We start from the raw sequence: 26,542 nt of genomic DNA on the forward strand, positions 1-26,542 counted from the left end.
ATGCCAACAGGTTGCTATGGAGTGAATGTTTGTGCCTTCCCATTCATACGTTGATGCCCCAATCCTCTGCTGTGATGGTATTTGAAAGTGGGACCTTTGGTTGGAAGTAATTAGGCAGTGAAGAAGAAGCTCTCATGATAGGATTAATGGCCTTATAAGAAGAGACACAAGAAATCTCCCTCTCTCACACCCCCTTCTCCCTGTGAGGATACAGTGAGAAGGCTACTGTCTATAAACCAAGAAGCAGGTTCACACCAGCCACTGGACTTCTCAGACTTTCCAGCCCCCAGAACAGCCTCCAGAGAAGTAAATGTTTGCTGTCTAAGCCACTCAATCTGTGCTGTTTTTATTGTATAGCTGAACTGATTGAAACGGGCTCCCTCTTAAGCAGGTTGATGCTCTTCATGGTTATCAGCTTCCCCGCTCTAATGTTCAGGTTTAGGGATTAAATTTTAGGATTGTAATGGGTAGTTATTCTCACATTTTTAAAAAGTTTTACAGAAGAATTCACATATTAATGTTTATAGATTATAACATTCTTCTAAAGAAATGATTCAGTATTGTGGGTTATGTCTTTCACCAGAATTTTCCTAAAGTTGAACTAGAGTGATATCAAGAAAAGTTGCTAACTCACAAAAGAAACTGGAGGTTCATTGCCTTCTACTGGCAGATCAGACACAGGGAGCTTCATCTGACTCATCTAAAAAAAAAAAAAAAAAAAGATGTCAAAATAAAATCTTCAGTTTCTAAAATACAGCTTTTAAGGAAGCTATTCTTTGAAGGCATCAGAGCTTGGAATTAAACTGACCCTAGAGACCAAATAGGAAGTCACAGTGACCCAGCTGTTGGGTTCTATAGAGCTGTGATCTCCAATTCCAGGGGCACAGACAGTACCAATCTGTGGCTTGTTAGGAACCCATTCCCATAGCAGCAGGTATGTGGCAGGATACATCTGTATTTATAACCTCTCTGCATTGCAGGCATCACTGCCTGAGTTCCACCTCCTGTCATATCAGCAGGGGCTTTAGATTCTCACAGGAGTGCAAACTCTACCGTAAACTCTGCATGCAAAGGATCTAGGTTGCCTGCTCCATGTGAGATTCTAAGGCCCCCACCCCACCACAGTCCATGGAAAAATTATCTTCCATGAAACCAGTTCCTGGTGCCAAAAAGGCTGAGGATTGCTGCTACAGAGTATTTCTCAGAGTTGTAAGAAAAAGTTTTCATCAAAAACATTATTACCGATGTTACTATCATTAACCAACTTCAGCTAAAACCTCTAAACTTATAGGCCATGACAAGGATATTAACAGTTGTACACATTACATATATTATCATACACATATACTTATTATTATATCCATTGGGAAATTTGCCAAAGAAATAAGGAATCAACGTGGAGCCAGAGAAGAAAACAGAGAGACAGAGAGAAAAACAGAGTGAGAGACAGACATTCAGACACCTGGTGTTGTGCTTTCTTGTTCTCTTTATTCTCTTTTATTTCATGAATCCCAGCAAAGTAGGCTCTACATTTTAGGGATTCTCTTTTGCATTTAACAAAGGCAAGGCATAACTTTCAGAATGGAGTTACTGAGTCCACAATCTTTGCTATGACCTATGTAGCAAACTGTATTTATAAAACACTCCTGGAGTAGAAATGACAAAAACACGGTTAGGATAGGAGAGTGAACCAACCACAAATCAGGGCCATGGTAAACACACAATCCAACTATCATCACCTGTTGGGGTTGAACAACCTCCACTGCCTGCAGTCTCATCTTTTGTTTGTGTGGCCTGGCTCCAGGGGCGGGCCGTGACCTGTAATTAAAAATGTATCATATAAATGGACTTAGCAGCTACTTCAGCATGACGGGGAAACTAAACAGAAGATTACAACATCCTTTCCTCATTTGGTCATCCTTGGCTATTGCCTGGGTTTTTATCTGCCCCATAAGACATTCTTCAGCTTTTAGTTCTCTATTAGTCACTGTCATTATCCTATAACTCAAAATCACGCCCCCCCCAATTTTATTTCTGATTCTTTACAGAGCCCTGATTCCTAATAATGGTGGTAAGTGGTGATGAATCCAGTTTTTATCTAAACTGTATTATTTCACTAGTGGTTTCCTTCTTCATTTAACATTATTAAAAACTCCTTATGGGTAAGTCAGTCTTTAAAAATGCTAAAATGATACTTTTGTGTCAAAATCATGTTTGTAAGACAAACAGATGAAGGTATAAATCAAGGTTTCATCATTTACTTTGAAGGCCTGAAAAAAATAATGTGTGTTAACCTCTGAGCCAGTTTCCACATCAATCAAAACGTGAAATCCCTAATCTTTTGGGACTGTGTAAGGACTAATCTAACACCTTTGCATCTGCAAAATGGAGCTAATAAAGTTAAAATAAAAAACCTCATAAAATTTCTGGTTTTTTTTTTTTTTTGCAGTTTTGCCGGGGTTGAGTTTGAACCCGCCACCTCTGGTACATGGGGCCATCACCCTACTTCTTTGAGCCACAGGTGCCGCCCCCTCATAAAGTTTTTGTGAAGATAAAAAGAGGTAAAAGAATAAAAGGACTTAACATAGTATTCGTCGTCTAATTAGTGATCACTAAATGCACTTATAATAAATGTAAAAATCTTTCATAATGAGAGTTAATATCACTCTTTGTATTTATTATAAATACAATGATTAGTAGTTGAAAAAAGATACATTTCTTGCTGTGAAAGATTTTGTAGTAAAAGAGATATCTAGCCTCTGGTCCAAAAAGATTGCATTAGTATGTATTTCTGAATATGTGAAGTCAACCAAAATTAAATTTGAAAGGTTAGGTCATACTCTTGAATTAAAGTAAAACAGGGGTCAAACAGTCCCCAAAGGGAGGTAAAGGCTTACTTCTGAACTCTCTTCTGCTTTCCTCTCAAGTTCTGGTGCCAGATTACTATAGCAACCACCAAAGATACGACCGCCACTGGGAACAGCACCCCAACCACAATGGAGAAGTCTGCAAAAAAGAGAACGGGGGTCAGCATTTCACATTTACCAAGCACGCTAGTTCTTATTTACTCAGAGCAAATACTGTTAACCCTTTCCCCAATGAACATGCATTTCCTGGAAAATCTCACATTGCCAGTAAAATAAAAGTGTATTTTTTAACCTCTTTTTAATTAAATCATGATATATTACTACTTAGCTAGAGAAAATAAAGAGGGAATCTATAAGATTATGTGATATGAGATAAGTAAATAATTGCATTGCTGGGAATGCTTACAAGGAATGATATTTGCAGATACTTGAAAATGAAAAGCTGGGAGATCAGAAGAGAATGAACAGTAAGGGAGGAAGGCAAAGAGAAGAAATGAAACATTTTTTGAAAAGCGGTCTTGTAATCAGAGAAAAAGAAACTGAATCTTAAAAATACACTGCGGTTAGTAGTAAATAAGGAACTGAGGCATGAGTAATGGCAGCAATAGAGACAGAACCAAGTGTTACACTGATGTTTGTTCTATGTTATAATTCTTGTGGATACAAAGGAAGTTATGTGACCTTGTGGATTGGGGAACGGCTTGAACAAATAGGAATCTGGGTCTAGACGATGTTTTCTCTTTTACTAAGTAATGAATGAAACTTCTAGCTTTTGTTATCTCAAATGGTCATCTTTCTTATAATAATCTGAAACCACAAGAGACCAGGAAGTACAAGTTTGGAGAGCAATATAAACAATGAAACATAATTTTTTTTTGGATTAATATGCAGGTATAAACGACTAGGTTACAATGTTTGCACTTGTTAGGTAAAGTCCAAGTTATAGTTGAGTCCTTCACCCAGGAGGTCTACCATATGCCCCTACATCGTGCCCATTAGGTGAAAGCACATGAATCCCCCTCCTTTCTCCCTTGTCCTTCCTTCCCTCTCCCCTTTACTTGAATTTGTGTTTTTTTCTTGTGTGTAGTTGTTCATCTACTAGTTTCATGTCAGTATTGAGTACTTTGGATACTTGCTTTCCCACTGAGTACTTTGTGACACCTTACTTAGGAGGATATTCTCCAAATCCTTCCAGGTATACAAAAGATATATAGTCTCCATTTTTCTTTACGGGTGAAAATTCTATGATGACATACACCATAGTTTACTTATCCATTGATGAGTTGATGGGTAATTGGGTTGTTTCCACAACTTGGTGATTATTATTTGAGCTACAATAAATATTCAAGTGCAAATGTCATTATGGTGAAAAGAGGTTTTTTTTTTTTTTTTCTTCTGGGTAGATACCTAGTAAAGGAATTATGGGATCTGAGGACTCTCTATACTTCTTTCCAAAAAGGCTGTATTTGTTTGCAATTCCACCAACAGTGTAAAAGGGTTTTCTTCTCTCTACACCCGCATCAGCATCTGTAGCTTTGGGGCTTTGTGATGTGGGCTATTCTCACTGGGGTTAGGTGATATCTCAGGGTGGTTTTGATTTGCATTTCTCTGATGATTAAGGGTGGGGAGCATTTTTTCATGTGTTTGTTAGCCATTGGTCTGTCTTCTTGGGAGAAGTTTCTCTTCATGTTTCTTGCCCAGTGATAAACGGGATTGTTTGCTCTTTTCTTGTTGGCTACTTTCTTATTATAGGGTTCAGTAAACCCACAAAATATTTTTTTGTAGAAGTGCAAGAAAAGTTCACAAGTTATCACACATACACACAGATAAAGGTCAGCACATCTGAAATAGAATTTTACTAAGACATGACTTTAGTTCAAATATTTAATACTCTCCATCCCCCCAAGGAAAATGAAACCATGAGACATTTCTGCAAGATACAGTGTAGATATCTTCAGAATGAAACAGTACATATACTTGTACTAATGTCAGAATTGTAGTATTGTAGAGGAATGATAGGATAGCAGAGGACATAAAGGGGAACTCGGGAGCACTTCATAAACAGCCCTGATTTGAAAGGTTATGGTCTAGAGGTAAAATTAGGGCCTAAGACAGGCAGAATACTGTAACAGGAAGCAGGTTTGCAGTTCGAGATGGAAACAATTGAAGAGTGAGTTCAGTCTCTTCTTTTTCTGGTAATGATCATCTCCTAGTAGCACATAAATACTTTAAAAAATAGAGAAAATTACTTTGTACAGTTTAGTGAGAGGATAAGAGTCCAGAAGGACAGAAAGGAACATGATTCTAGACAGGAGTTCAAAGAAATGCAGAAAGACATGAAAGGCAAATGAACCAAGAAGGAGCGGATGTGAACTATGTATTTAGCTGGTAATGACTTATCAAGCTCGGTTCCTGGATTGTACCAAACGCACCACTCTGGGGGGAGATGTTGACAGTGGGCGGAGGCTGCGTGTATGTGGAAGGGGCTGTATATGGACTCTGTGTCCATATAGACCAAATTTCTAATTAAGAACACCCCACACCCCACCCCGGTCAATGGTGTCCTGCTTTCCAATGTTAAAATCTGGTCACCTTAGTTATACCTACTTTTCTAAACCATAAAAGACATTTAAATCATGATACTTCAGAAAGGATGAAAAGACAAGTATAGAAAAATGTTATGCCAATGTAAAGACAGACCAAAAGAAATATGTTACAGTTACAGTCTCCAGAAAGAAACAGTATTAGAGATACACAGGGTCATTTCATAACCAAAAAGTGCTAATTCACTGGGAAACTGTAACAATTTTAAACTTATATGTATATGATAACATGCTCAGAGCATCTCTAAGAACTGATATTACCAGAAGTAATAACCAATTCGCAATTATACTGGAGGATTTTAACCCGCCTAGCACAATAATCAGTAGAATAAATAAATCTGGATTTATTTATGTACAAGGCAATCAACCTGCATGGCACAGAAAACAGCTGGAGAATGCTGAAGAACACATCTGTAGAATACATTTTTGTTAGTGTGAACAGAAAACTTACATATATAGAAATACGCTGAGCCCTCAAGCAAGTTTCAACAATTTTCAACATTTAAGAATAATTAGAAAATCACTGTATGCATGTATGATGAGAAATATATTTCTAAATATTTCAAGGGTCAAGAAGAAAGCAAGTGGAAAATAGAAAATAAATTCAACCAAATGAGAATGGAAATATCATTTACCATGTGGGCTATAACCAAGAGAGTTTTTAGAGGAAAATTTATATATACATTTACAGTCTTAAAAGCATATATTTAAAAAGGAGACAAAGAATTAATGAGGCAAATATCTATCTCAAAAAATTAGTTTTACAAGACAAAAAAAACTTATGGAAGGGGAAAATAATAGTATATATTGAAGTAAAATTGATGAAGTAGGAAACAAATATAAAAAAAGAATTAGGATTTTTTTTAACTTCTGTTACTTTAGATGATATATATATATATATTAAAAAGAAAGAAAACAATGTTATAGATTCTACTGATATTGAAAGGATAAGTAGTATTAGGAGAAACTCTATGGTAAAAAAATTAAATTTACATGAAAAAATGTTTTAAATAGTATAACATACTGAAACTAACATAAGAAGAAATTAGAAACCCAAAGAGCCATATAACTACCAAAGAAAATAAATCTGTATTTAAGGTATTTTCCAAAACTGCAGGCTCACATAGCTTACTGATAAGTTTTACTAGGTATTTACTTCCATTCTTATAGATACTATTCTAGAGAATATAAATAAATGAATACTCTCCAATGCTTTTCTTGTGACTACCCTAACCTTGATACCAAATTTAGCAAATATAGTATGAGAAAGTTATAGGCTATTATCATCCATGAACATGAAATAATAGCAAACATTATTGATTCATATGCAAAAATGATTCTATTACTTCCAAGTTGGGTTTATTCAAAGAATGCAACATTAAATAAATATTCAAAACCAAGTAGTTTATTTCATAATACTAACAGAGTAAAGGGGAAAATAAATCTTACTAGAAAAAGAAGTGTTTGATTAAATTCTTAGAAACCTGAAATAGAAGCATATTTTCTTTTCTTTTTTTTCCTGAAGCATATTTTAGCATATTTTCTTAATACAATCCATGGAACATGGGTGATCTTGGAAGCATAATATAGAGGAAAAGAAGTATATGAGTTCCAAAAAAATCCACATATACAAAGTTTGAATATAGGAGCGATGAAAACTTATTGTCGAAGTTTATATATTTGGGAATAAAGACCATGAAGAAAAGTAACAAAATGATTATGATATGAGACAGTTTAATGGTCAGTCCTTAAAGGAAGAAAGAAAATTAGAACTGGGAAGAGGCAAAGAAGATGTCTGGGTCTATTTCTTGATCTCTGATTGTATTATATAGTGTTAACTTTGTCATTATTAATTATGTATTATATGTATATATTGCTTGTGTTAAATTTCACATGGAAAATGGTTTTAATTTTTAAAAGTAAGCCCCAAAGCCCATGGTTATATATGACCATATTATAGGGCAGGGTTCCTAACCTTCATGTACCACTGTTTACGTTGGCAATCTGATGAAGGCTGAAAAATTTTCTCTTTTCTTTTTGTTATTTTTACATCCATTCATTAAAAAGCATAGAATTAAAAGGAAACTAATTATGTGGACACATAGTTGTCAACATATTATAAAACTATTTGTAATAACGTAAAATATGTTTACTAATCTCTCGAATGGTAAATTCTAACAGTAGATTGGTGACTGCCATAATTTCAAACAAGTGCCAAACATAGATGGTGTTTGGAGATAGCTGCCTCAACAGCAATGAGATATGAAGTTATTTGTAATTTCTGTGAGTGATGAAGTCATGGGAGGTTGCTACTACTATTGTGGTTCATTGCCTTACATTCCCAGAAATGCAGAAAATCCTAAATTAAGGAAAATAGAGATGTAATTTTTCCCTCTCAAGTATAGATTTAGAACCCCAGCTATGGTAAAAATTGTCATTCTCTGGGGTCTGTCCTCTTGGTGAAAGGACCAACAGTTCTCGGAGTTAGGGGATATTCTTCAATCTGTGTGAGGATTTCCTTGATAGTTGGACAGGAAGGAGTGCCAGAAATGGCTCCGAACTCACCAAAATAGTGTCCTAAAAAAACAGAAAGCTCGATGGATAAAGTTGAATACTGACACATTGGCTTCAATAAATAGAATAAGTTGTTCAGAGACAAACTTCCTCCATTTGTATTATGGACCACTTCAGCCACCTCTTTGATTCTGTTCAGATATAAATTTTATGAACTATAATGTACACTTGTATCATCAGTCCTCCAAGTTAAGATTTTTGAGAAACACTTAACAGTGCAACTAAGAATTAATGCTACCTTATTGAGTGATAACTAAAGGGGAAAAAAAAGCATAGGTAGCATAAAAAGATTAGATATAAGACCACCCATAGAAATAGAATGTATTCAGTGTATTATAAAATATATGCTTTCAGGAAAAAAAATTACAGTCAAAGTAAATTAGGGGTACTCTTGATAACATTAAAACATAGACTATCAAAAAAGTGATTATGGGATGAGAAAACAGCCTGGTCTGAAAGTTGTTCAAAGAAACACAAAAATGCCACCAAACATTTTAAATTATCATTTTAAATAAGAAATTAACATTGCCAAAAATGTCATTGTATGATATTGAGAATGATCTTTCCAGAATTCACAAGAAGACAATGCGGAGGCCACACAGTAGAGATATTTTGTATGACAAATTTATATTTTTGACCAAGAAAGTAGCAAAGTAGGACAGAATCAACTTTAAAACCTATGACAATAGAAACACTCCTTGAAATGGAGAAAGAACCAAATCCTCAATACGAAAGACCTCAGTAACTAACAATATAATGGAAAGAGAACACCATTAGGATTGAATATATTATAATTAGTTCTCATTAAGTGGTAATTCTAAAAGTATTTAAGCAAAAATAAACCTAATGATTTTTTAAAGGTTTTATTTAACATCAACATCTGGCCTTGGTTATTTATTCATTTTTTATTTGTTTAAGATAGCCTCACTCTGTCACCCTGGGTAGAGTGCCCTGGCATCATCATAGCTCACAGCAACCTCCAACTCTTGGGTTCAAGCGATTCTTATGCCTCAGCTTCCTAGGAGCTAGAACTAAGGCTTTGGTTTTGAACATTCAATATTGACATCTACTTCAGTAGATTCATGAAAATAAAATTGTGAGTTAAAAAACAAATCCAATCCAATTTAACCTGCTACACATTCTATGGTATATAATATTAATAGAAATATTTAGCAACAGAAATAAATTCTCATAAATGCAAAGTTTAATATACACAAACCCTTCCATAAAGAATTAATTACTCATGGAAGTAATTTGGTAAATCAATAGGTAAACCAAAATAAAGAGTTCAACAGGAAGAAGAAATAGTTTAAAGGGAGTTTTAGTGAGCATTGAAATCATTAGTTTTCTAATTAAAGTCATTGATTATGTTCGTATATATACTTCTACCCTACCTGAAGATGGAGAATGTGTGTATATAATAAAACCATAAAGCACCAGGAACAGTAATAAAGAACTTATTGAAACTTGATAGAGATAGGAAGTGAAGGGATCTATGAAGACCAAAACAGAGTAAATTATAGTCTAAACATCAGAAGGAAAGGCTATTCTTTCTGAGAGAGCTGAACAAAAAATCAGAATTGTGGGTGTATAGTTCATTCAGGTCCCTGCTCATACTCCATGTATATAGAACAAGATTGATTCATGCCCCTAGGACAAAGAGCCAAGAATTTCTCTAGGAAGCCACAGAGGGAGGTAGAAGCTTAGAAAGCATGACCTACGGAAGACAGTCGAGGAGTCACCGCAGTCGGGAGGGGCCCATCCTTCTTTGCACTGACACTGAAGCTCATGGTCACACACCTGCAGGACCAATGATTCCGTTAGCTTTTTCATTAGACAGCCCTATTCTTCCATAATAAACTCCATTCTGCAACATAAGTAACTCCCGAGCTCCAGGCTTTTATCTGTCTACATGAGGTCCGAGGGAATCACAGGAATTTCATTAACAGGATCTCAGAAATTTCTCATTGAACTAGGCTCCTGAGTTGGACAAATTTAATAATTCTGATCATTTCTGAAAACATTAGCTTCATCACGAGTGATCTAAGATGGCATAAGATTCAGCAAAGCGTGGGGAAACATTTTCAAAACTTACAGCATGTCCTCTGCACTTAGATGAGCAATTGCTTGATTTGTAGGCTCTCTCCACGTCCACACATTCTGCATTAATGCAAACCTGAAAGTCATCGGAAAAACACATGGTTGACATCAAAGTGACTTCAATGGCTTCAGCTCTGTAAATGGCTGACTCTCTGGAATTTAATCTTACACTATTAGTCACTATTATTGCTATCCAACTCCCCTTTTAATTAGGGAAATCATAATATTTTTTGAAAGCAGAAGATAGAATCTGATAAGTTTTGTAACAAAATATTTAGAAAGTCCTCTTGGATCACTCACTTAACCCACAGCTTCGGTCTAATGCAGCACTGAGTTGAACATTTCACAAACTATCAGGAGCCCATTCTAAATAAAAATATTATGGGAAAGATATATGCTATCGCATCATGTGCAATGTGAAAATGGTTATAATTTATGTAAAAATAAATAGCATTGCTATTTCTCTCTTTATTATCATCATAGTGACTATCCCATATTGGGCAGCTGGTTATTGTGCCAGTGTGTGGGGGGAGCAGGTGTGGGGGAAGAGGGATGGGGATGGATCCTGTTGCTCATGACATTCTCTTTGTTAAAAAGAACACAAAAATGTTGGTAAAGTCTATTGGAAGATTCATATCTAAAAAAATCCAAAACCACTCTACATCTCAGAAGCAATGACCAGACAAGAAATTGAGAGATTAGTAATAATAATTACAAGATGATCTTAATGCTGGGGACTCAGAAACACCCAAATTCTGCTTTAGTTCAAGTATTCCTTTTCTTTTTTCTTTCTTTTTGACAGAAGTGGAAAAGAATTTTTTTATTTTTTTATTTGTTGTGGTAAGACATTTATACTATACTCTTAGTAGTTTCGAAATGTACCATTGCATTGTTCACAATAAGTGAGGCTCCACCAAACACCTTCCCTCCCCCCTCCCTTCTCCCCCTTCCTTCTTTCTGGTCTATAGTTGTGTTTTATCATTCATATCATTCCTATGAATTGGTTTCACAATAGTATTGAGTACATTAGGTACTTTCCCCCTCTATTCTTGAGATACTTTGCTAACAAGAAAAGGTTTCAGTTCCATCCAGGTAAACATAAAAGTTGTAAAGTCTCCATCCCTTTTTATGGCTGCATAGTACTCCATGGTATAGATCAGTAGTTCTCAACCCATGGGTAGCGACCCACAGGAACTGTATTCAAGGGCCATGGCATTAGGAAGGTTGAGAATCACTGGTATAGATATACCACAATTTGTTAATCCATTCATGGGTTGATGGGCATTTGGGCTGCTTTCATAACTTGACAATTATGAATTGGGCTGCAATAAACAATCTGGTGCAAATGTCTTTGTTGTAAAATGATTTTTGATCATCTGGGTAGATACCTAGCAGAGGAATTGCAGAACTGAACAAGTATTCTTAAGCCCCTTAACGCTCAAGCACTGCAGAACTCATGTATTAATGTTCTTAAAACCTTACTACCACTAGATGATGTAAAGGAATTAGTATTCGAAAACTGTAAACTCCAATTAACGATTTCTCCTGTTTTATGTGAAATTTCTTGCCCTTGATGCTGGCAGACATTTCAGGAAACATTGGGGGAAAGAAGAATGTTAAATCTTATTAAAGATTTAATCTTTAATTAAATCCCATGAGTCCCTCTTGGAGGCAAGAACCAACATTCCAATTTCAAACCAGCAGCTTAAACGATATAAATACCCTAAATTGACATTTTCAGCTCCATGGGCTGAGAGGTCAATCCCATTCCTTTTTTAATAGTTTCTTCCCAAAACTTTTTAAGAACAATATGTACACTGAATCACAAAGATAATTTTAGACTCATCAGTCAATGAATTTATATTTAAATAGTCAATATAGGTTAAACAGATAAGATCACATTATCGGATTGACTTTACCATAGTGAAAAATTAGGAAAGCTCTTGCGTCAGGTCGATATTTTAATGCAATAAACAGGGTTACCGATCTCCATGGAGATGAACCTTTTGATTATTATCCAAGCTCATGTGTAGGCCCTGGCTAAGTGGTGCCTGTGCCTGAGATTGTGAGTTTATTATGTTGCTAATGAATGTACTAATCTGTTAAGTGAAGCCCAGCATTGCATACCCTGGTACTTCCACTGGGGCTCCAGACTTAGTCTATGAAAGTAAAACATACTCTGCTGTGTGTTATCACATGACCATATCCTGCTCTTCTTTTTTTTTTGAGACAGAGCCTCAAGCTGTCCCCCTAGGCAGAGTGCCGTGGCATTACAGCTCACAGCAACCTCCAACTCCTGGGCTCAAGCGAGTCTCTTGCCTCCGCCTCCCAAGTAGCTGGGACCACAGGCGCCCGCCACAACGCCCGGCTATTTTTTGGTTGCAGCCGTCATTGTTGTTTGGCGGGTCCGGGCTGGGGATTCGAACCCGCCACCTTAGGTGTACGTGGCTGGCGCCTTAGCGGGTTGAGCTATAGGCGCCGAGCCTCCTGCTCTTCTTGAAATTATGTCTGTGACAGTCAGTTACAGACTTTCCCCATAATGGTTGAGAATCCTGATGGCAATGCTTGTCTGTCTCTATGATTTCCTAAATTGTGAATAGGGTTCAAGTTCCAAGTCCTCACCTGTTGTGAGGCATGTGAACCCCAAACTGGAAAGCAGAGCAAGTAGGGAATAACTGAGAAGCCAAATAAAAACACAAAACACAGCAAAAACACCACGTTGAGTGCAAGCCACAGTTTCAGCTTACCTTGTTGTGGCCACACTTTGTCCCGCTGGCCACCATGCCTATGTTTTGACTTGAATCTTCAGGTTCAAATGTTTTACACGTCAGGAAACTTATTATACGTCCTCCCCAGGGCACATTATCTGCCCCACCTTCACAGAACAACTTTCCACACATAGAATCACTGGAGAAAAAGCCCAAATTTATTTCAGACCTGCAAACTGCAGTTTTATGCAAATGCAAACCATCTCTCTATCAGTATTTAATTAACCAGATTTCCCCCTGTAGCAGAGACTTCTTACCGTACTTCATGCCCATTTCCCCCTTTTTCCTCAGCATAGGATCTCCGAATGTTAGCAAAATACGTTGTAGTTCAAATAAACAGCATTTCCCTGATCCCTATACAGGGATTTTCTGCCTATTGCCTGAATTCTGACCCATGGAAAGGAAACAGAAATCATAAGTGTTAACTGCAGGTTGGAAGGTGACAACTGGTCCTGGAGAAGCCATCGTAGTTTAAAGAAACTCTTGGAATGTAGGGCATATTAGAACTGGAAGATAAAAAAGAAGGGATTCCTAGAGAATCTGTCTCTCTTATTTCAGCTAAAGCTACTTACTTATTTTTGTGACTTGCAGCAGAATAATTTTAACATATAAAAGCCCATCTCTCAACCAAAGAGCTCTGTCAGTACAAAGCAGAGCTTCTCTTGACATTTCAAGGCATCAAGTGGGTTAACACAAGAATACAAATTAAGCTGCTCAACAACCAGGAAAACCATTCCTTTACCAGAAAGGGCAAGAGAATCAAAGCCAATAAAATTGGAGTCAATTGCTTCCTGCAGAATTCAAAGGCTTCAAGAAAGTATTCTGAAAGTGATAGAGTCAGATTTTCTGATGTCTCTGGTGACTGCTGAAAATTGAGGAGTGGAAAAGGGAAGCTTTGTCTCCAAATGTGGGAGGGTGTTTTCTGGAATCATTTGGGTAGAGCTATATAACTATGGTTCTGGGGCATGCGGAATTTCAGGCAAACTATCCACTACCACTACCAACTCTTTAGACTGGCAGGGCAGGCAGTGGGGTGGCCGAGATGCCAGAGCTTGTAGTCATCCAAATTATCTAATGTTCATGTGAAGCGTTATACAGGACAATGGTGTGTGCACAGGCTGCCGAGCAGAGATGGAATTACCCTAGTCTCTTTCCACTTACCACTTACACATTCCCTTTCCCCAGCCCTCACATATTGCCTCTCACATATTTTTCCCATTTGAATCTGCCCTGATTTCCTATATAAGACATGATCATGCTGTAGCTCCAGGTTCCCCCAACAGATATCACAATATTCAAGATACAGTTTGTTTGGTAATGTCTGTTATCCAGCAAAACTAGTATCCAATAGTAAAACTGTGGGAAATGCAAGTCTTAGTCAATGTCTTGTTATATACTACTTTGTACGTGTAGGATTCCCAATAGGTAAAAGTTTAATCTACTATAATTTGAAACTTGAAAGCCATTGTAAAATTACAACATTAAAAAAAGGGTAGAAAAATCTCAAGTTCATTTGCTGTGATAGTCTACACTTTTTTTTTTTTTTTTTAGGATATCAGTACTACAAATAACAAAATCTTCCCATGAACTGTCAATCTTTTCTCTGACATAAAGTTTTTCTTTATGTAATGCCATGGTGAGTTTAAATGAAACTGTACAAGAATTGTACTCGTTATTCCTCTGGGTAATAAATGTTTCTACTCCTAGACTTAGGATGAAATAAACTAGACTGAAAAATCATCTAAAGACTTCTGGGAAATCTCTGGATAAATTTCCAACCGGGTCTATCCTTTGTTCCTTGTTCCATCTCAAACATTTATTCTTTTTAATGACTGTACCTGGTTCTCCGTAAGGACTGTACTTGCACATGACCCAAAGCACCTACCCTAAAATAGGTGAAGAAAGACCTAATTCTGATTTGTCTTTCTAGTCAAGCCACCTAGCTCACAACAGGCAGGAGACAGTAACTCAATAAATGTTTGGGAAATGAACGATGTCCACATTTGCTTTCCCTTTAACTTGGAACGTGTGTCTACAAATGTGTCCCATGGCTCCAGTCTGTGGAGCTGAAAGGCTCAGACACCAAGTTCTACTTACTTTGCTTTGCAGTGAACGAGTGTGTTGTTCACTTTGCGACAATACCCATACTTTGATCCACCTTCATTCACGCTGTAACATGACTTGGCCGCAACCTTGGTGTCTGGGCCCAGGCATAGTCAGTAAGGACATAATTGAAAAGAAAGAAAGCAAGCTAAGAAATCCAGTGCTGCAAAGGATTCATAAAATATAAAACCAACATGAAAATTCCTACTTTAACTTCACCACTCTCAAAAATACAGGTTGCAATATTTTGATATCAAAGGAGCTAGGCAGAATGAAAAATAATCTTTTACATATCCTGCTATTGGATAATGGTGATCTAAAATGTTTGAAGCATCTGCAGGATTTACTGGAGGTTATTACATTTGTTTTCAAGGAAAAAAATTAGACTTACAATGACTTGCAAACTCAAGCTCTTTTAAATGATTTCATGTTTTAATATTCAAAATGACAAAATGAGTTTTATCAGAGCTTTTAATTATTTGTATCTTGGTAACATCTGTTCATTTCTTATAATAAAATATTTATACTGAAAAAGGCAATAATTAGGCATAAATTATCAGGGAAAAGCATGATATTCTTAATTGAAGCAGAGTTACTGCTACTAAAGTTGCAGAAAATATCAGTCATATACCTGTTAGCTTACTTTTTCACAATTAACAATATACCTATCACTTCTCCATAGGATAAACATTCTACAACTTCATACCTGCAAGAATAGCATTAAATTAATACACTATAATTTATTTGATTAATCCCGATTCTTGGATTTTGAGGTGTTTCCCAATTACCCACTATCACTTAAAAAAAAGATGACTAAAATATTTTTGTAAATAAATATTTCTGGGTAGAATTGCTAGAACAAGAATTACAAAATAATATTTTTACGTTGTATTTGCATTTTTCCAGATTCTCTCTGTAAGGATTTTCCTAATTCGTATTTCAGCCAACAATACATGAAAGTAGATATTTTGTTAAATCCTTAGTGACACTTGGCCAATTAACAAATGCAGAAAACTAACTCATTGTTAATTTCTTATATTGCTAGTGAGTTAAAATGCTTTTCATTTCCACTAGACAATCATATTCCCTCTTCATAATCAATTGCTTGTTTATTCCTTGGCCATACTTCCCATACTTGAAATCATAATTGATCTGTAAGAATGATTTCATGCTAAAAGGAGTGATTTTTTAAATTATTTACAAATTCACAAGACTTTTCAAACTTTTCAGAATCAGAATAGTGCTCTTTTGTGAATTGTAAAATTTGGAATTTTATTTAAGCCAATCCATTTCTCTGGTCTTTCAGAATGGCTGCCTTTAAACGTATGATTTAAAAGGTCTTCCTCAGTCAGTATCAGATAAATATGTTCAATGTTGATTCAGTGGATAATTTTGAATGTTTAATAAAGGCAAGCACTGTGCTAGGGAACAATGGGGACACAACTATGGGCAAAGTAGATAAGGTCCTTGTATTAAGAATTTTGCAGACTTTCGAGGGAGACAAATACAAAATCAGGCAAAGAAGGTTAACATTTTGTGCGTTCATGTATTACAAGATGATAAAGGAGTTTCACTTCTGTGCTAAAGATGTCCTTTCCCAGGTTTTTGCCAAATAACTGAAGTTAGCCAAGGAAGCATAGGGTCTTTAACCAGCAACACTAATTCTATTTCCACCTGAATTTAGCATAGCCGCGTAAATAAAGTAGAAAGATGGCTAAGGCCAAGTTCCAACATATCAGTGCATTTCTTGACATGCTAACAATATCAAGCTTTGCTCCTTAATTGTGTCTCTGCCCACCTGCAGTGGACAGAGACGGTTTTACTGAGTTTTCAAGGGTCTTGTCCAATTACAGTAGAACTTTTATATGTCAACCACCCAAAAGACTGTAACAAACTAGTCAACATACAGAAGTGGTCAGTGTGAAGAACTTCCATTGAGTTCATGGGACACATGTTTAGTCCATGAAAATTAGGTCAACATAAGGAAGTGGTCAATGTAGGGAAGTGCTCCACCATGGAGGCTGTATGTTTCTTTTATTCTGGGTGGATTGTGAGGCAGGGATTTTGTTCCTTTCCCCAGTCTTGTTTTAGGTCTGCTGTCAGGAATTATGGAAAGTTCCTGGAATGTAATGGCTTTTTTCAAATAATATATTTAAAAATAGGTAGATTGGGTGGTGCCTGTGGCTCAAAGGAGTAGGACACTGGCCCCATATACTGGAGGTGGTGGGTTCAAACCCTGCCTCAGCCAGAAACTACAAGAAAAAACATTAAACATAAATAAAAATCTAAAAATAGGTAGATTATCTCTATTTTAGTAAATAATCCCTCAGTCATTTGTGTAGCAATCTAAAACTATGACAGGAAAGAGTATGGTAATTGGATACATGTACACAAACAACACTCATCATATCTAGGAAATTCATTAATTGCCTTTTTTTTTCTTCTTCCTACTGGAACTTTACATTTGCATCCTTTGACCTACATTTCCCCCTAACTACTTCTGCTAGACCTTCATAACCAGGATCCTAATTTCTACATCAACGAAATCAACTTGTCTACATGCCGTGAATAAGTGAGACCACTCATACAATCTGAAATTGCCTTTCTAATGAAGCCATTTAATATAATTTAAATTTTAACGTTTTTAGATATCTTGAAATTACACTCTTGAAGTTTTCTTTATGGTGCAATTAGAGACTATGGCCTCAAAAATTGTGTTGTTGTGGACAAAGTGATCTTTTTTTAAACAAATTTCATTTTTTTATTCATTCTTTTCTTGAATTTCTACTCCTTTCCTTGCTTCTGGCCCAGTCCCGAGCACTCCTGCTACTCCTACACACACACACACACACACACACACACACACACACACGACTTCCAAGGGTTTACTTGATAGAGAAGGACCTTCGTCAGGGTTGTCAAATAAACTATAGGACGCACAGTTTAATTTGAATTTCAGACACACAAAGAATGTTTGTTTGGTATGAGAACACCTCAAATACTGCATGGGATGTACTGACATTCAAAGAAAAACTTATTGTTAATCTGAAATTAAAACATAACTGGGCTATTCTTATTTTTATTTGCTACATCTAGCAACCCTAAAACCAAATCTAAGTCTTGAAATGAACTTACCCATGATGTTGAGCAAGCAGAAGTTTCTAAGAACGGGACAGAGTGGTCCTTTGGCCATGACTAAACACTGTCATCAGAGAGGATTTTTCTCTGGATGTGCACAGAGACAGGGGTTTGCTCTCCTACCTGGGCCCCAGAGCTCGGTGCACTGCTCCTGCAGGGTGGGGCACATCCCCATGAAGCAGTAGCCCCTCCCGTTTTGGCAAGGGAAGCCGTTGACGTGGAAACGATCATCAGGACAATGGCCAGATTTACCATCGCACATTTCAGGCAGGTCACACTCATCTTTTGCAGATCGGCACACTTTCCCGGCCTTTTTAAACTACAGGAAAGCAAAACAGAGAGGAGGCTTTTTCCCTCCCTGCTTCGCCCTAGTACTATAGCATTTTCCAATTAGCCTTTTTTGGGGAATGGGAGTTGGAGGCATCATTTTCCTCCAGTTCATATTTGCATTGTACAAATTAAAGCTATTGCCTATTGCATTCCTTCTGTGGACCTTGGCTTCTGCCCTGAGTATTTGAGCAATCAGTATTTCTAAATTTGTAGCATGAACACTAAAGAAACATAATGTAGAAAAGTACAAGAGAAGAACCAAGCAACAACTTAAATGCAAAGAAAGAAGTTATTTCTCCCTGTGTTGAGGCATCTTTGTCAGGGATTTCAAGGAGATTTAAATCCGCGACTTCAGAGACTTATTTCTGAAGTGAATCTCCTGTGTTAAGGAAGATAGGTTTACAGCCAGCACCAAATCAGTCTGAAATCTGAGCATTTCCCAGGCTTCACGTTTCCTAATCCTTAAATTCTTTTGCTTGTATGTTCAGATGTTTCTTTTCAGTTCGCTTCTTTCTGGGAGGGAATCATGATCAAATATTCATTTGCTATATTAACTCCATGGTAATCTCTCACTGCAAATCCTACTCTGGGTTCCTTAGAGAAATCCTCATAAAACAAATTCTGCAAATCTGAACAAGCATGTCCTTCTCTAGCTGACGTGTTCTTTCCCTAGCAGACATGCTCTCTTTGCTCCAAGTAACTCTCAAGATCACACTGGCTATAGCGTGAAACCCAGATTTCAATCGGAGAACGTGAGAAATTCATCCCATTGCTAGAGCCCCCTCACAAACCAGCTCTCTGAGCAGCTGCCACAAACCACACTGATGCTTTCTGTTACAACTTCGTTCTTTCTCTGTCCTTTTTGCCTAAATCAAAAACTAAAAATCTATCCATTGCCCCCAGGCCAGCTGAACGCTTCTTTCCATACACCACCTTCTCTGATCTCTTAAATGTAAGTTGCAGCCCCTGTTTCTCCACGTGCCGGAGAAGAGCCCAGAACTCAGATTTAGATGATACAGATTTGAATCTTGGCTCTGCCGGTGGCTAGATGCTTACTTAACTTTAGTAAATGGAGTTAATTTCTCTAAAAGTCTATTCCTTCATTATCTAACATCTGCTTTACAGGACGTGAAAATTAAGTGAGAATATCCATAAAAATATTGTACATCTCTATCCTATCAACACGGGCATTTAGTCATACACTGGATTCTCATGTTTCAAGTGTGAAGTTCATTATCCTAAAGAAATAAACAGTAAGAGATTGAATTTGTTTATTTCTATAATCTCTCATAAATATCAAATGCTTGTTGACTACTACTTGAGTTTTCAAATTTACTTCCTTTTGACCTCCTTTATTTCTTTCCTCTCCCTCTGACCTTAAAAGAAAAAATTACACCAAAGAATACCTGTCACGGTGGTATTCCATCTACATACCATTCTGTAAACAGTAATTAGCATTGACAGTGTATGAAATTCTGTCCTAGGGGAAGGTCAGTCACCTGCCCTTAGAAGTCACTAAGGAGATAAACACACCAATAGGATCACAATATAGATGGATATGTAACCATAGAAAAAAAATACTAAACTCTGTCTTGAAGGAAAAGTAAAAAAGATAATGACAAAACTTATTTCTAAGAATTTCACCCCCAAAGGTTGACCTCCCACACTATTCAAAATACAAGATCTTCCACCAAATAGATTGTTAAAGGCAGGTGCAATCAATTCTGTGAGCTTTGGTCCAAGAAGATTATGAAGCATTGAAAGAAAGTAGGTAGGGGCTGTGTTGAGCAGTTTGATGGAAGTATTTCAGATTGCATGTGAAAACCCCACACTGTACCCCAGAAGTGCATTAATGTACATAGTTACCATTCAATAAAAAAAAAAAAAGAAAGAAAGAAAGTAGGTAGGAGGACGTAGCACTGGCTTTGGAGCCAGTGGGTTTGCCTACTAAACAGTGGCTGTTATTTATATTTTAAAAATTTTATTATGTGTGTGTTTATGTGTCTGTATACTGTATATATGATGTTTTGATACATAGTAATTATACAAATAATTACTAACAGTCAAGCAAATTAATATACGTATCTCCTTACATAGTTATTTTTTTGGTGTGAGTACAGTGAGATCACTTGAAATCTACTGTCTTAGCAAATTTCCAATGTACAGTTTACCGCTGTGACCCCATTGTACATTAGCTCTCTGACCTTGTCTAGCCTACGTAACTGTTACTTTGTGCCTTTGGCTAGCGTCTCCCCTTTGCCCCCACTCCTGGTAATCACCATTCTTTCCCTGCTAATGTATGTTCAATTTTCTTAGATTCGACATGGAAGTGAGATCACTGCACAGTCTTCTTGTGCCTGGCTTAATACCCTGGGTGTAATGTCTTCTAGGTTCAACCAGGTTCTCACAAATACCGCCCCAGATTATTTTGCCCATTTTCTGCTCTAGGACTCAAAAAGCAAAACGTGATAATGCCTACCTTGAAGGATCATCGGAAGATTCAATGGTTTTTGGATGTAAAGCACCCATGGAGTGCTTGATCAATAGTAAGTGACATTATTTTATTTATTTATTTTTGCAGGCTTTTTTTGGCTGGGGCTGGGTTTGAACCCGCCACCTCTGGTATATGGGGCCAGCACCCTACTCCTTGAGCCACAGGCACTGCCCTGTAGGTAACATTATTTTGTAGGGAAAAAATATTGTGTTGCCTATTTCACTTCACATAATCCCTGAGAGATCAATATGGCAAAACATGATTATAATTATTAAAATAAAGTAATAATCTTACTTGGCATTTTTCACAGCATTCTCCCAACGCGCATTGAGAATCCGCTTTGAGTTTGCACGTTTTAGCATCACAGCAAACGTTGGTACATTCCTAAGAAATATCAGAAAGAAACACAGATGCCAGATTACCTTTCGTACCTACTACAACACAATTTGTGACATAAGTTATTTATCACGCACACATGAGTTTGGCATAGTCTCAAAATTATTTTTAGAAAAATAAAATATGAAATACAGTAACATTATAAAACCTGGTATTTGGGACCAATTGCTGGCTTGTTATCTGCATTTCACCTATATATTTTTTTAATTTGAGTATCTTTTCTTATTTCCCTCATCTTCACTATGAATACCAAGAAAAGATGTATCCTTTTTGGTAAACTGGGAAGGAACAGAAAAGAGAAAGGACCTTTTCGAAACATAAAATCTATCTAAATAGTAAGAGGACATAGTTAGGTCAGCTCTTCAGTTAGGTACTTAATCTTTTTAGAACATGTTCGGAAAAGCCCAAGATGTAGGTCTTTATCCAACATTGACATGTAACTCAACTCTGTTTGCAGAAACATGCTTTGTCTTCATCTTCCTGTTTTGTTTCTAAGAAATCAGAAACTGCCTGCACAAACCCTTTTAGAAACTCCGAAACTTCCCCTTGGAGCTGTCCAGATGCCTACAGGAGAGAGCTTCGAGTTACGACATTTCAGAGTAAAAATGCTTTCTTTAGTTCAAATAGAATCACCAGCTGAGACAGATGACACTTTTTCAAAGAATGAATAAATCTGTAATCCTATTTCAAACTTTCTGAAGGCCAACACCCTGATGGCGTGATGTATTACTTGTATTAGGTGGTAACAGGATGGAGGCAAAGTCCCATGCAGAGCCCCATCCTCCCTGGGAATAGGGTCAGGGCTGGTGCTTCTAATGGTCATAACTTCTGAGCCCAGAAGCAGGAAAAGATGCACCAGATCCCTGCTGTGGGTAGAAGCAGGGCCCTGGAAACAGACACACTTGGACTTGGCTGCTCCATCTGCAGCTCTGTGACCTTGGGCAAGCGAGTTATTGACTCTCTGAGCACCATTGCTGTGCCTAATCGGTAATGCTCAATAAATCATAGTCACATCAGAAACTTGAAGTATTTCAGCCTGAAAGAAGGAGGATGAGGACCCAAAACCCAAGTTAGTCAAAAGTACTTAAAAAGATGGTGTTTGTTTTTCTGTTCTTGGGATACGTAGGGACAAAATTCACATAAGTAGGAGGGGGAGGAGGAGAGAGGAATGGGTAAACTCACACCTAGTGGTGACAATGCACTCTTTGTGGGTGAAGGATAAACTTATAACTTAAAACTTAAAACATATCAAAGCAAGCTATGTAATCAAAACGTATATACCCTCATAATATTCTGAAATTTGAAAAAAACTTAAATTAAATTAAAAATGGAAGAGTGGGGAAGGAACCCTGACGGGGAAATTAGCAAATTCTATTAAGCAGAGTTCCTTGTGAGAAGCACCTGCCTAGCAAACACCAGAAATGACTATGTCTGAAATCGCAAAAGACCATGTCATTTTATAGTGGGCTACATATTCTTTTGAAGTTTGCCTTCGTGGCAACTGAGAAACCACTAGATCATTCTAGAAAGTGCTCAGTAGTACCTCAGGACTCCCACAATCACAGTCCTCTCCCATTTCTATCATCTGGTTCCCACAGATTGGGGTCGATATGATATCCTTAGGCAATGGGACATTAGAGAGGCAATTTGATAATTTATCTTCAAAGAACTTGTCGTAGCTGACACGGCTGCAGGAACTGAAGTCTGTGGGTACATGGATGCTATAAAGATAAGAAAAGGAAAAATGAAATACAGTCAGGCTTAGTATGCAGGGAGAAACATCTGACACTGGGTCCAATCGGTTTCTCTACCTGCCAGCTCTGTGACCTTGGGCAAGCCTTACCCTCAACCTGCCCCCACTCCATGACCAAGTGCCAAGTCCTTTGTGTGCCTGAATGAACTTACCTGGGTGAACACAAATAAGAAAATATGGTCATATTTTGACCTATCGCATTCTGGCCACTTTTCTTAAAACAAGAACGCCTCTGAGTTATTCAGATAATATTACTGTAGGGTTGTGAAGTCTTGAAAGTATCAAAATAGTATTTATTTGCATGTCTGAGAGAATTTACTTTCTTTTCTTTGGCAGTTTTTTTTGGCCAGGGCTAGGATTGAACCTACCACCTCCAGCATATGGGGCTGGTGCCCCATTCCTTTGAGCCACAGGCGCCACCCAAGAATTTACTTTCTTTTAGAGGAAATTCTATTGACAGTATCTCTTCATCCCACAAATAAAGTTTTTTTTTTTTTTTGGCCGGGGCTGGGTTTGAACCCACCACCTCCAGCATACAGGGCTGGCGCCCTACCTTTTTGAGCCACAGGTGCCACCCACAAAGATGAAGTTTTAAAATGCAGTCATATTGGGAAGACAGAACATAAGCTGTGTGAGCGCTACGCAGCCGTACGGTATTTTGTGTAAGGACGTGGGAGAATGGCTATAGCTTGAGTGGCTGGGGAGAGGGAATGCAAACAGGAAATTCAAAATGAATAGAACTCATAGAATGAGTTCTATGATTAGAAAAGAGGAAATGAATACACAGAAAAAAAGATTATGAGATTTCTAAAGATAAGGTTGTCTGGAATTTCTGCCTAATGCAAGGCAAGAATGTATGTTTCTTTTTTACAGATTATCTTCATCCTCCTGTGAGAAGTGTCTAACGGTTTTCCTCTTAGAACTCTTTTCCTTTTCTTTTATTCTTTTTATCTCAATTAACAGCATATATTTATGTCTTTTTCGTAATTTTTTGGGGGGGGTACAATGCACTGGTTTTATATACAAATAGAAATATTTTCATCAAACTGGTTATCATAGCCTTCATGGCATTTTCTTAGTTATTGTGTTAAGACATTTATATTCTACATTTAGTAAGTTTTCACATGTACCCTTGTAAAATGCACCATAGGTGTGGTCCCACCAATTACCCTCCCTCCACCCTCCTCTCTCCAACCTTTCCCCTTTCCCCATATTCTTGGGCTATAATTGGGTTATAGATTTCATATGAAAGCTATAAATTAGTTTCATAGTAGGACTGAGTACATTGGATACTTTTTCTTCTATTCTTGACATACTTTGCTAAGAAGAACAACTCTTTTTCTATTTCTACCCATTGTGAATTCATGGAAAACTTGATAAATGCTAATGATTTGCTGAAACCAGGTCTTATGTAGATGAGGCTAAAACAATGCATTGCCCCAACAGCAAAGGGACAACTTGTTCAAATACAACTTAGTGAAATTATTACATATAGATGAGAGAGGCAGTGACTTGGCAAAGGTACTCATTCATCTGATATTGCTAAAACTTGACCATGTTGTGGAAGGTGACTGAATGAAGGTTGCAGCTCAAAGTTGATCAAAACCAGGACCCACGGCCTCACCTTAGCGCTCTGTCCATTACACATTTTTCAGAAGGGCATTCACAAACTTCAGAGTCATGAAACATCCCGAAGTTGTGGCCCATTTCATGAGCCATTGTCCCTGCAACTCCAAAAAGGTTCTCGCTGTGGTCCTAAGGGTAAGAAGGTGGAAACAGATTCTCCAGTTTTCAAAGGAAATAGTAACTCAAAGTATGTGCTTTTCATAATCATTCTCCTTGTCATTGATAAAGCAGAAAAAGACTAATTTTCACTTTGGTCTTCTCACCTTGCTCTCCCTCTCTTTCTCTCAAACACACACACAGTATACACATCCATCTTTAATGCTGACTATATATCACAGCATACATTGTCTGCGGTTTGCTCAGGTGAGTAGAGTCTTAGAACTAGGGAAATTGTTCTCCTTTCTGCCTTGAGAGATCATGCTGAATTTTCTTCAACAATGATAACTGATCCATCTCCCTTCCCTTGGCATGCCTTTTAATATTTCTAAATTAATTTTAGAAGTCTTTGGTGTGTTTGGCCCACAGGGATCTAAAATTGATTGTTTAACCTGGCACTTTAGTGTGGTTGGCATCTGTCTCAATTCCTTTCCTGCAAGACTAGACATCAGTCAATTTCAGACTTGCCCTATGGCACAAAGTCCGGCCAAAAGCTCACTTCATCTCTTGACTGTTTCTGAAGGTGCCCAGACCAGCGGCTCCAAGTGGCAAGACAAAGCAGGAGAATCGCTGCTGGTTGTAGTTTACTGTTGCAGGGACAGGAATCTGCCAGTGACATCACCCATAGAAACCTGATGCCCTTATCGACTTCACCTCCAATCAAATGTGAAGATCAATGAAAAGCAGCAAAAGGAGGGTGGCAGAAAAGGGACAGCTGTGCCAAATCGGAAGCTAATACCCACTTTGTGGTAGTCTCGTTTTCTTTTGATATGAACATGGTAAGTCCTACCAAATAGCAATATGAAACTCTCCAAACAGGGAAAAATGCAAGCCGAAAAGCTTACAGGAAATGAAAATGCACTTAGAGGCTTTTCAGATGGTTTTGTTTGAAGTTCCTTTCAATTTAGAGTTTCTTCATTTAAATACCATATTTCCTAACTTAAATGGTTTTTGCCCTTTCCTCTTTGCCTCTCCCTTCCTTGTTGCCTCTTTAAATCCTGCCTACCCTTTAAGGTAATGGTTCTCAACCTTCCCAAAGCCATGACCCTTTAATGCAGTTCCTGGGGGTCGCGACCCATAGGTTGAGAACCGCTGCTTTGAGGTCTACCTTAACGTGATGTTTCCTGACCAAGTTAATCTTCATTGACAATCCTCTTATGGATTCCTGCCATTATTTTCAATACCATAATGCAGCACTAAACTATCTACTCTTGGATATATTAGAACAATTGCTTTAAGTAGGCAAGTTGCTCTTCCAATTTTATGGTTATCTCTTTCAAGTTCAAAAATAAATATTTCACCTTTCCTATTTGTCCCATAAAGCACATCACAATCTTAGGCTCAAGACAGTCACTAAAAACATGTTGGTTCCCTACATAGGATATATAAATCTGGAAAAAGTATTATTCTTTTACAGACAAGGACAAAGCAGATCAACTTAAAAAATTATAACTTTGAATCCACCAGTGTGGTGGGGGTATAAGATATCTAGAGAGCCTGTGAAAATATTAATATACTCAAAATGAAAGCAAAGTTGTGGTCAGACAAATAAAACTAACATAATTTGCTGTATTATAAGAGATGTTAAAAATCAAAAGTTTCTCTGAAAGGAAAAAATGTGATGCCAGCTAGAA

The 26,542-nt window shown here is 37.3% G+C and overlaps 1 protein-coding gene across 1 annotated transcript in view; it reads right to left on the reverse strand.

The window, feature by feature from the left end:
- ADAM28 (ADAM metallopeptidase domain 28) overlaps nucleotides 1–26,542 on the reverse strand; it is a 66,839-nt gene that overhangs the window by 11,711 nt on the left and 28,586 nt on the right. Inside the window, exons 12-22 of the mRNA XM_023515546.1 lie at nucleotides 24,751–24,881; nucleotides 22,917–23,094; nucleotides 21,272–21,361; nucleotides 18,277–18,472; nucleotides 15,010–15,112; nucleotides 12,892–13,051; nucleotides 10,140–10,220; nucleotides 9,766–9,844; nucleotides 2,898–3,006; nucleotides 1,740–1,818; nucleotides 635–700 (exon numbers count right to left, since the gene is read on the reverse strand). Coding sequence (XP_023371314.1) covers nucleotides 635–700; nucleotides 1,740–1,818; nucleotides 2,898–3,006; nucleotides 9,766–9,844; nucleotides 10,140–10,220; nucleotides 12,892–13,051; nucleotides 15,010–15,112; nucleotides 18,277–18,472; nucleotides 21,272–21,361; nucleotides 22,917–23,094; nucleotides 24,751–24,881 — 1,272 coding nt within the window. The remainder of the gene's footprint in view (nucleotides 1–634; nucleotides 701–1,739; nucleotides 1,819–2,897; nucleotides 3,007–9,765; nucleotides 9,845–10,139; nucleotides 10,221–12,891; nucleotides 13,052–15,009; nucleotides 15,113–18,276; nucleotides 18,473–21,271; nucleotides 21,362–22,916; nucleotides 23,095–24,750; nucleotides 24,882–26,542) is intronic.

This window comes from Otolemur garnettii, unplaced genomic scaffold, assembly GCF_000181295.1.
Source record: "Otolemur garnettii isolate 467f Iridium unplaced genomic scaffold, OtoGar3 scaffold00074, whole genome shotgun sequence".
NCBI classification, from domain to species: domain Eukaryota; kingdom Metazoa; phylum Chordata; class Mammalia; order Primates; family Galagidae; genus Otolemur; species Otolemur garnettii.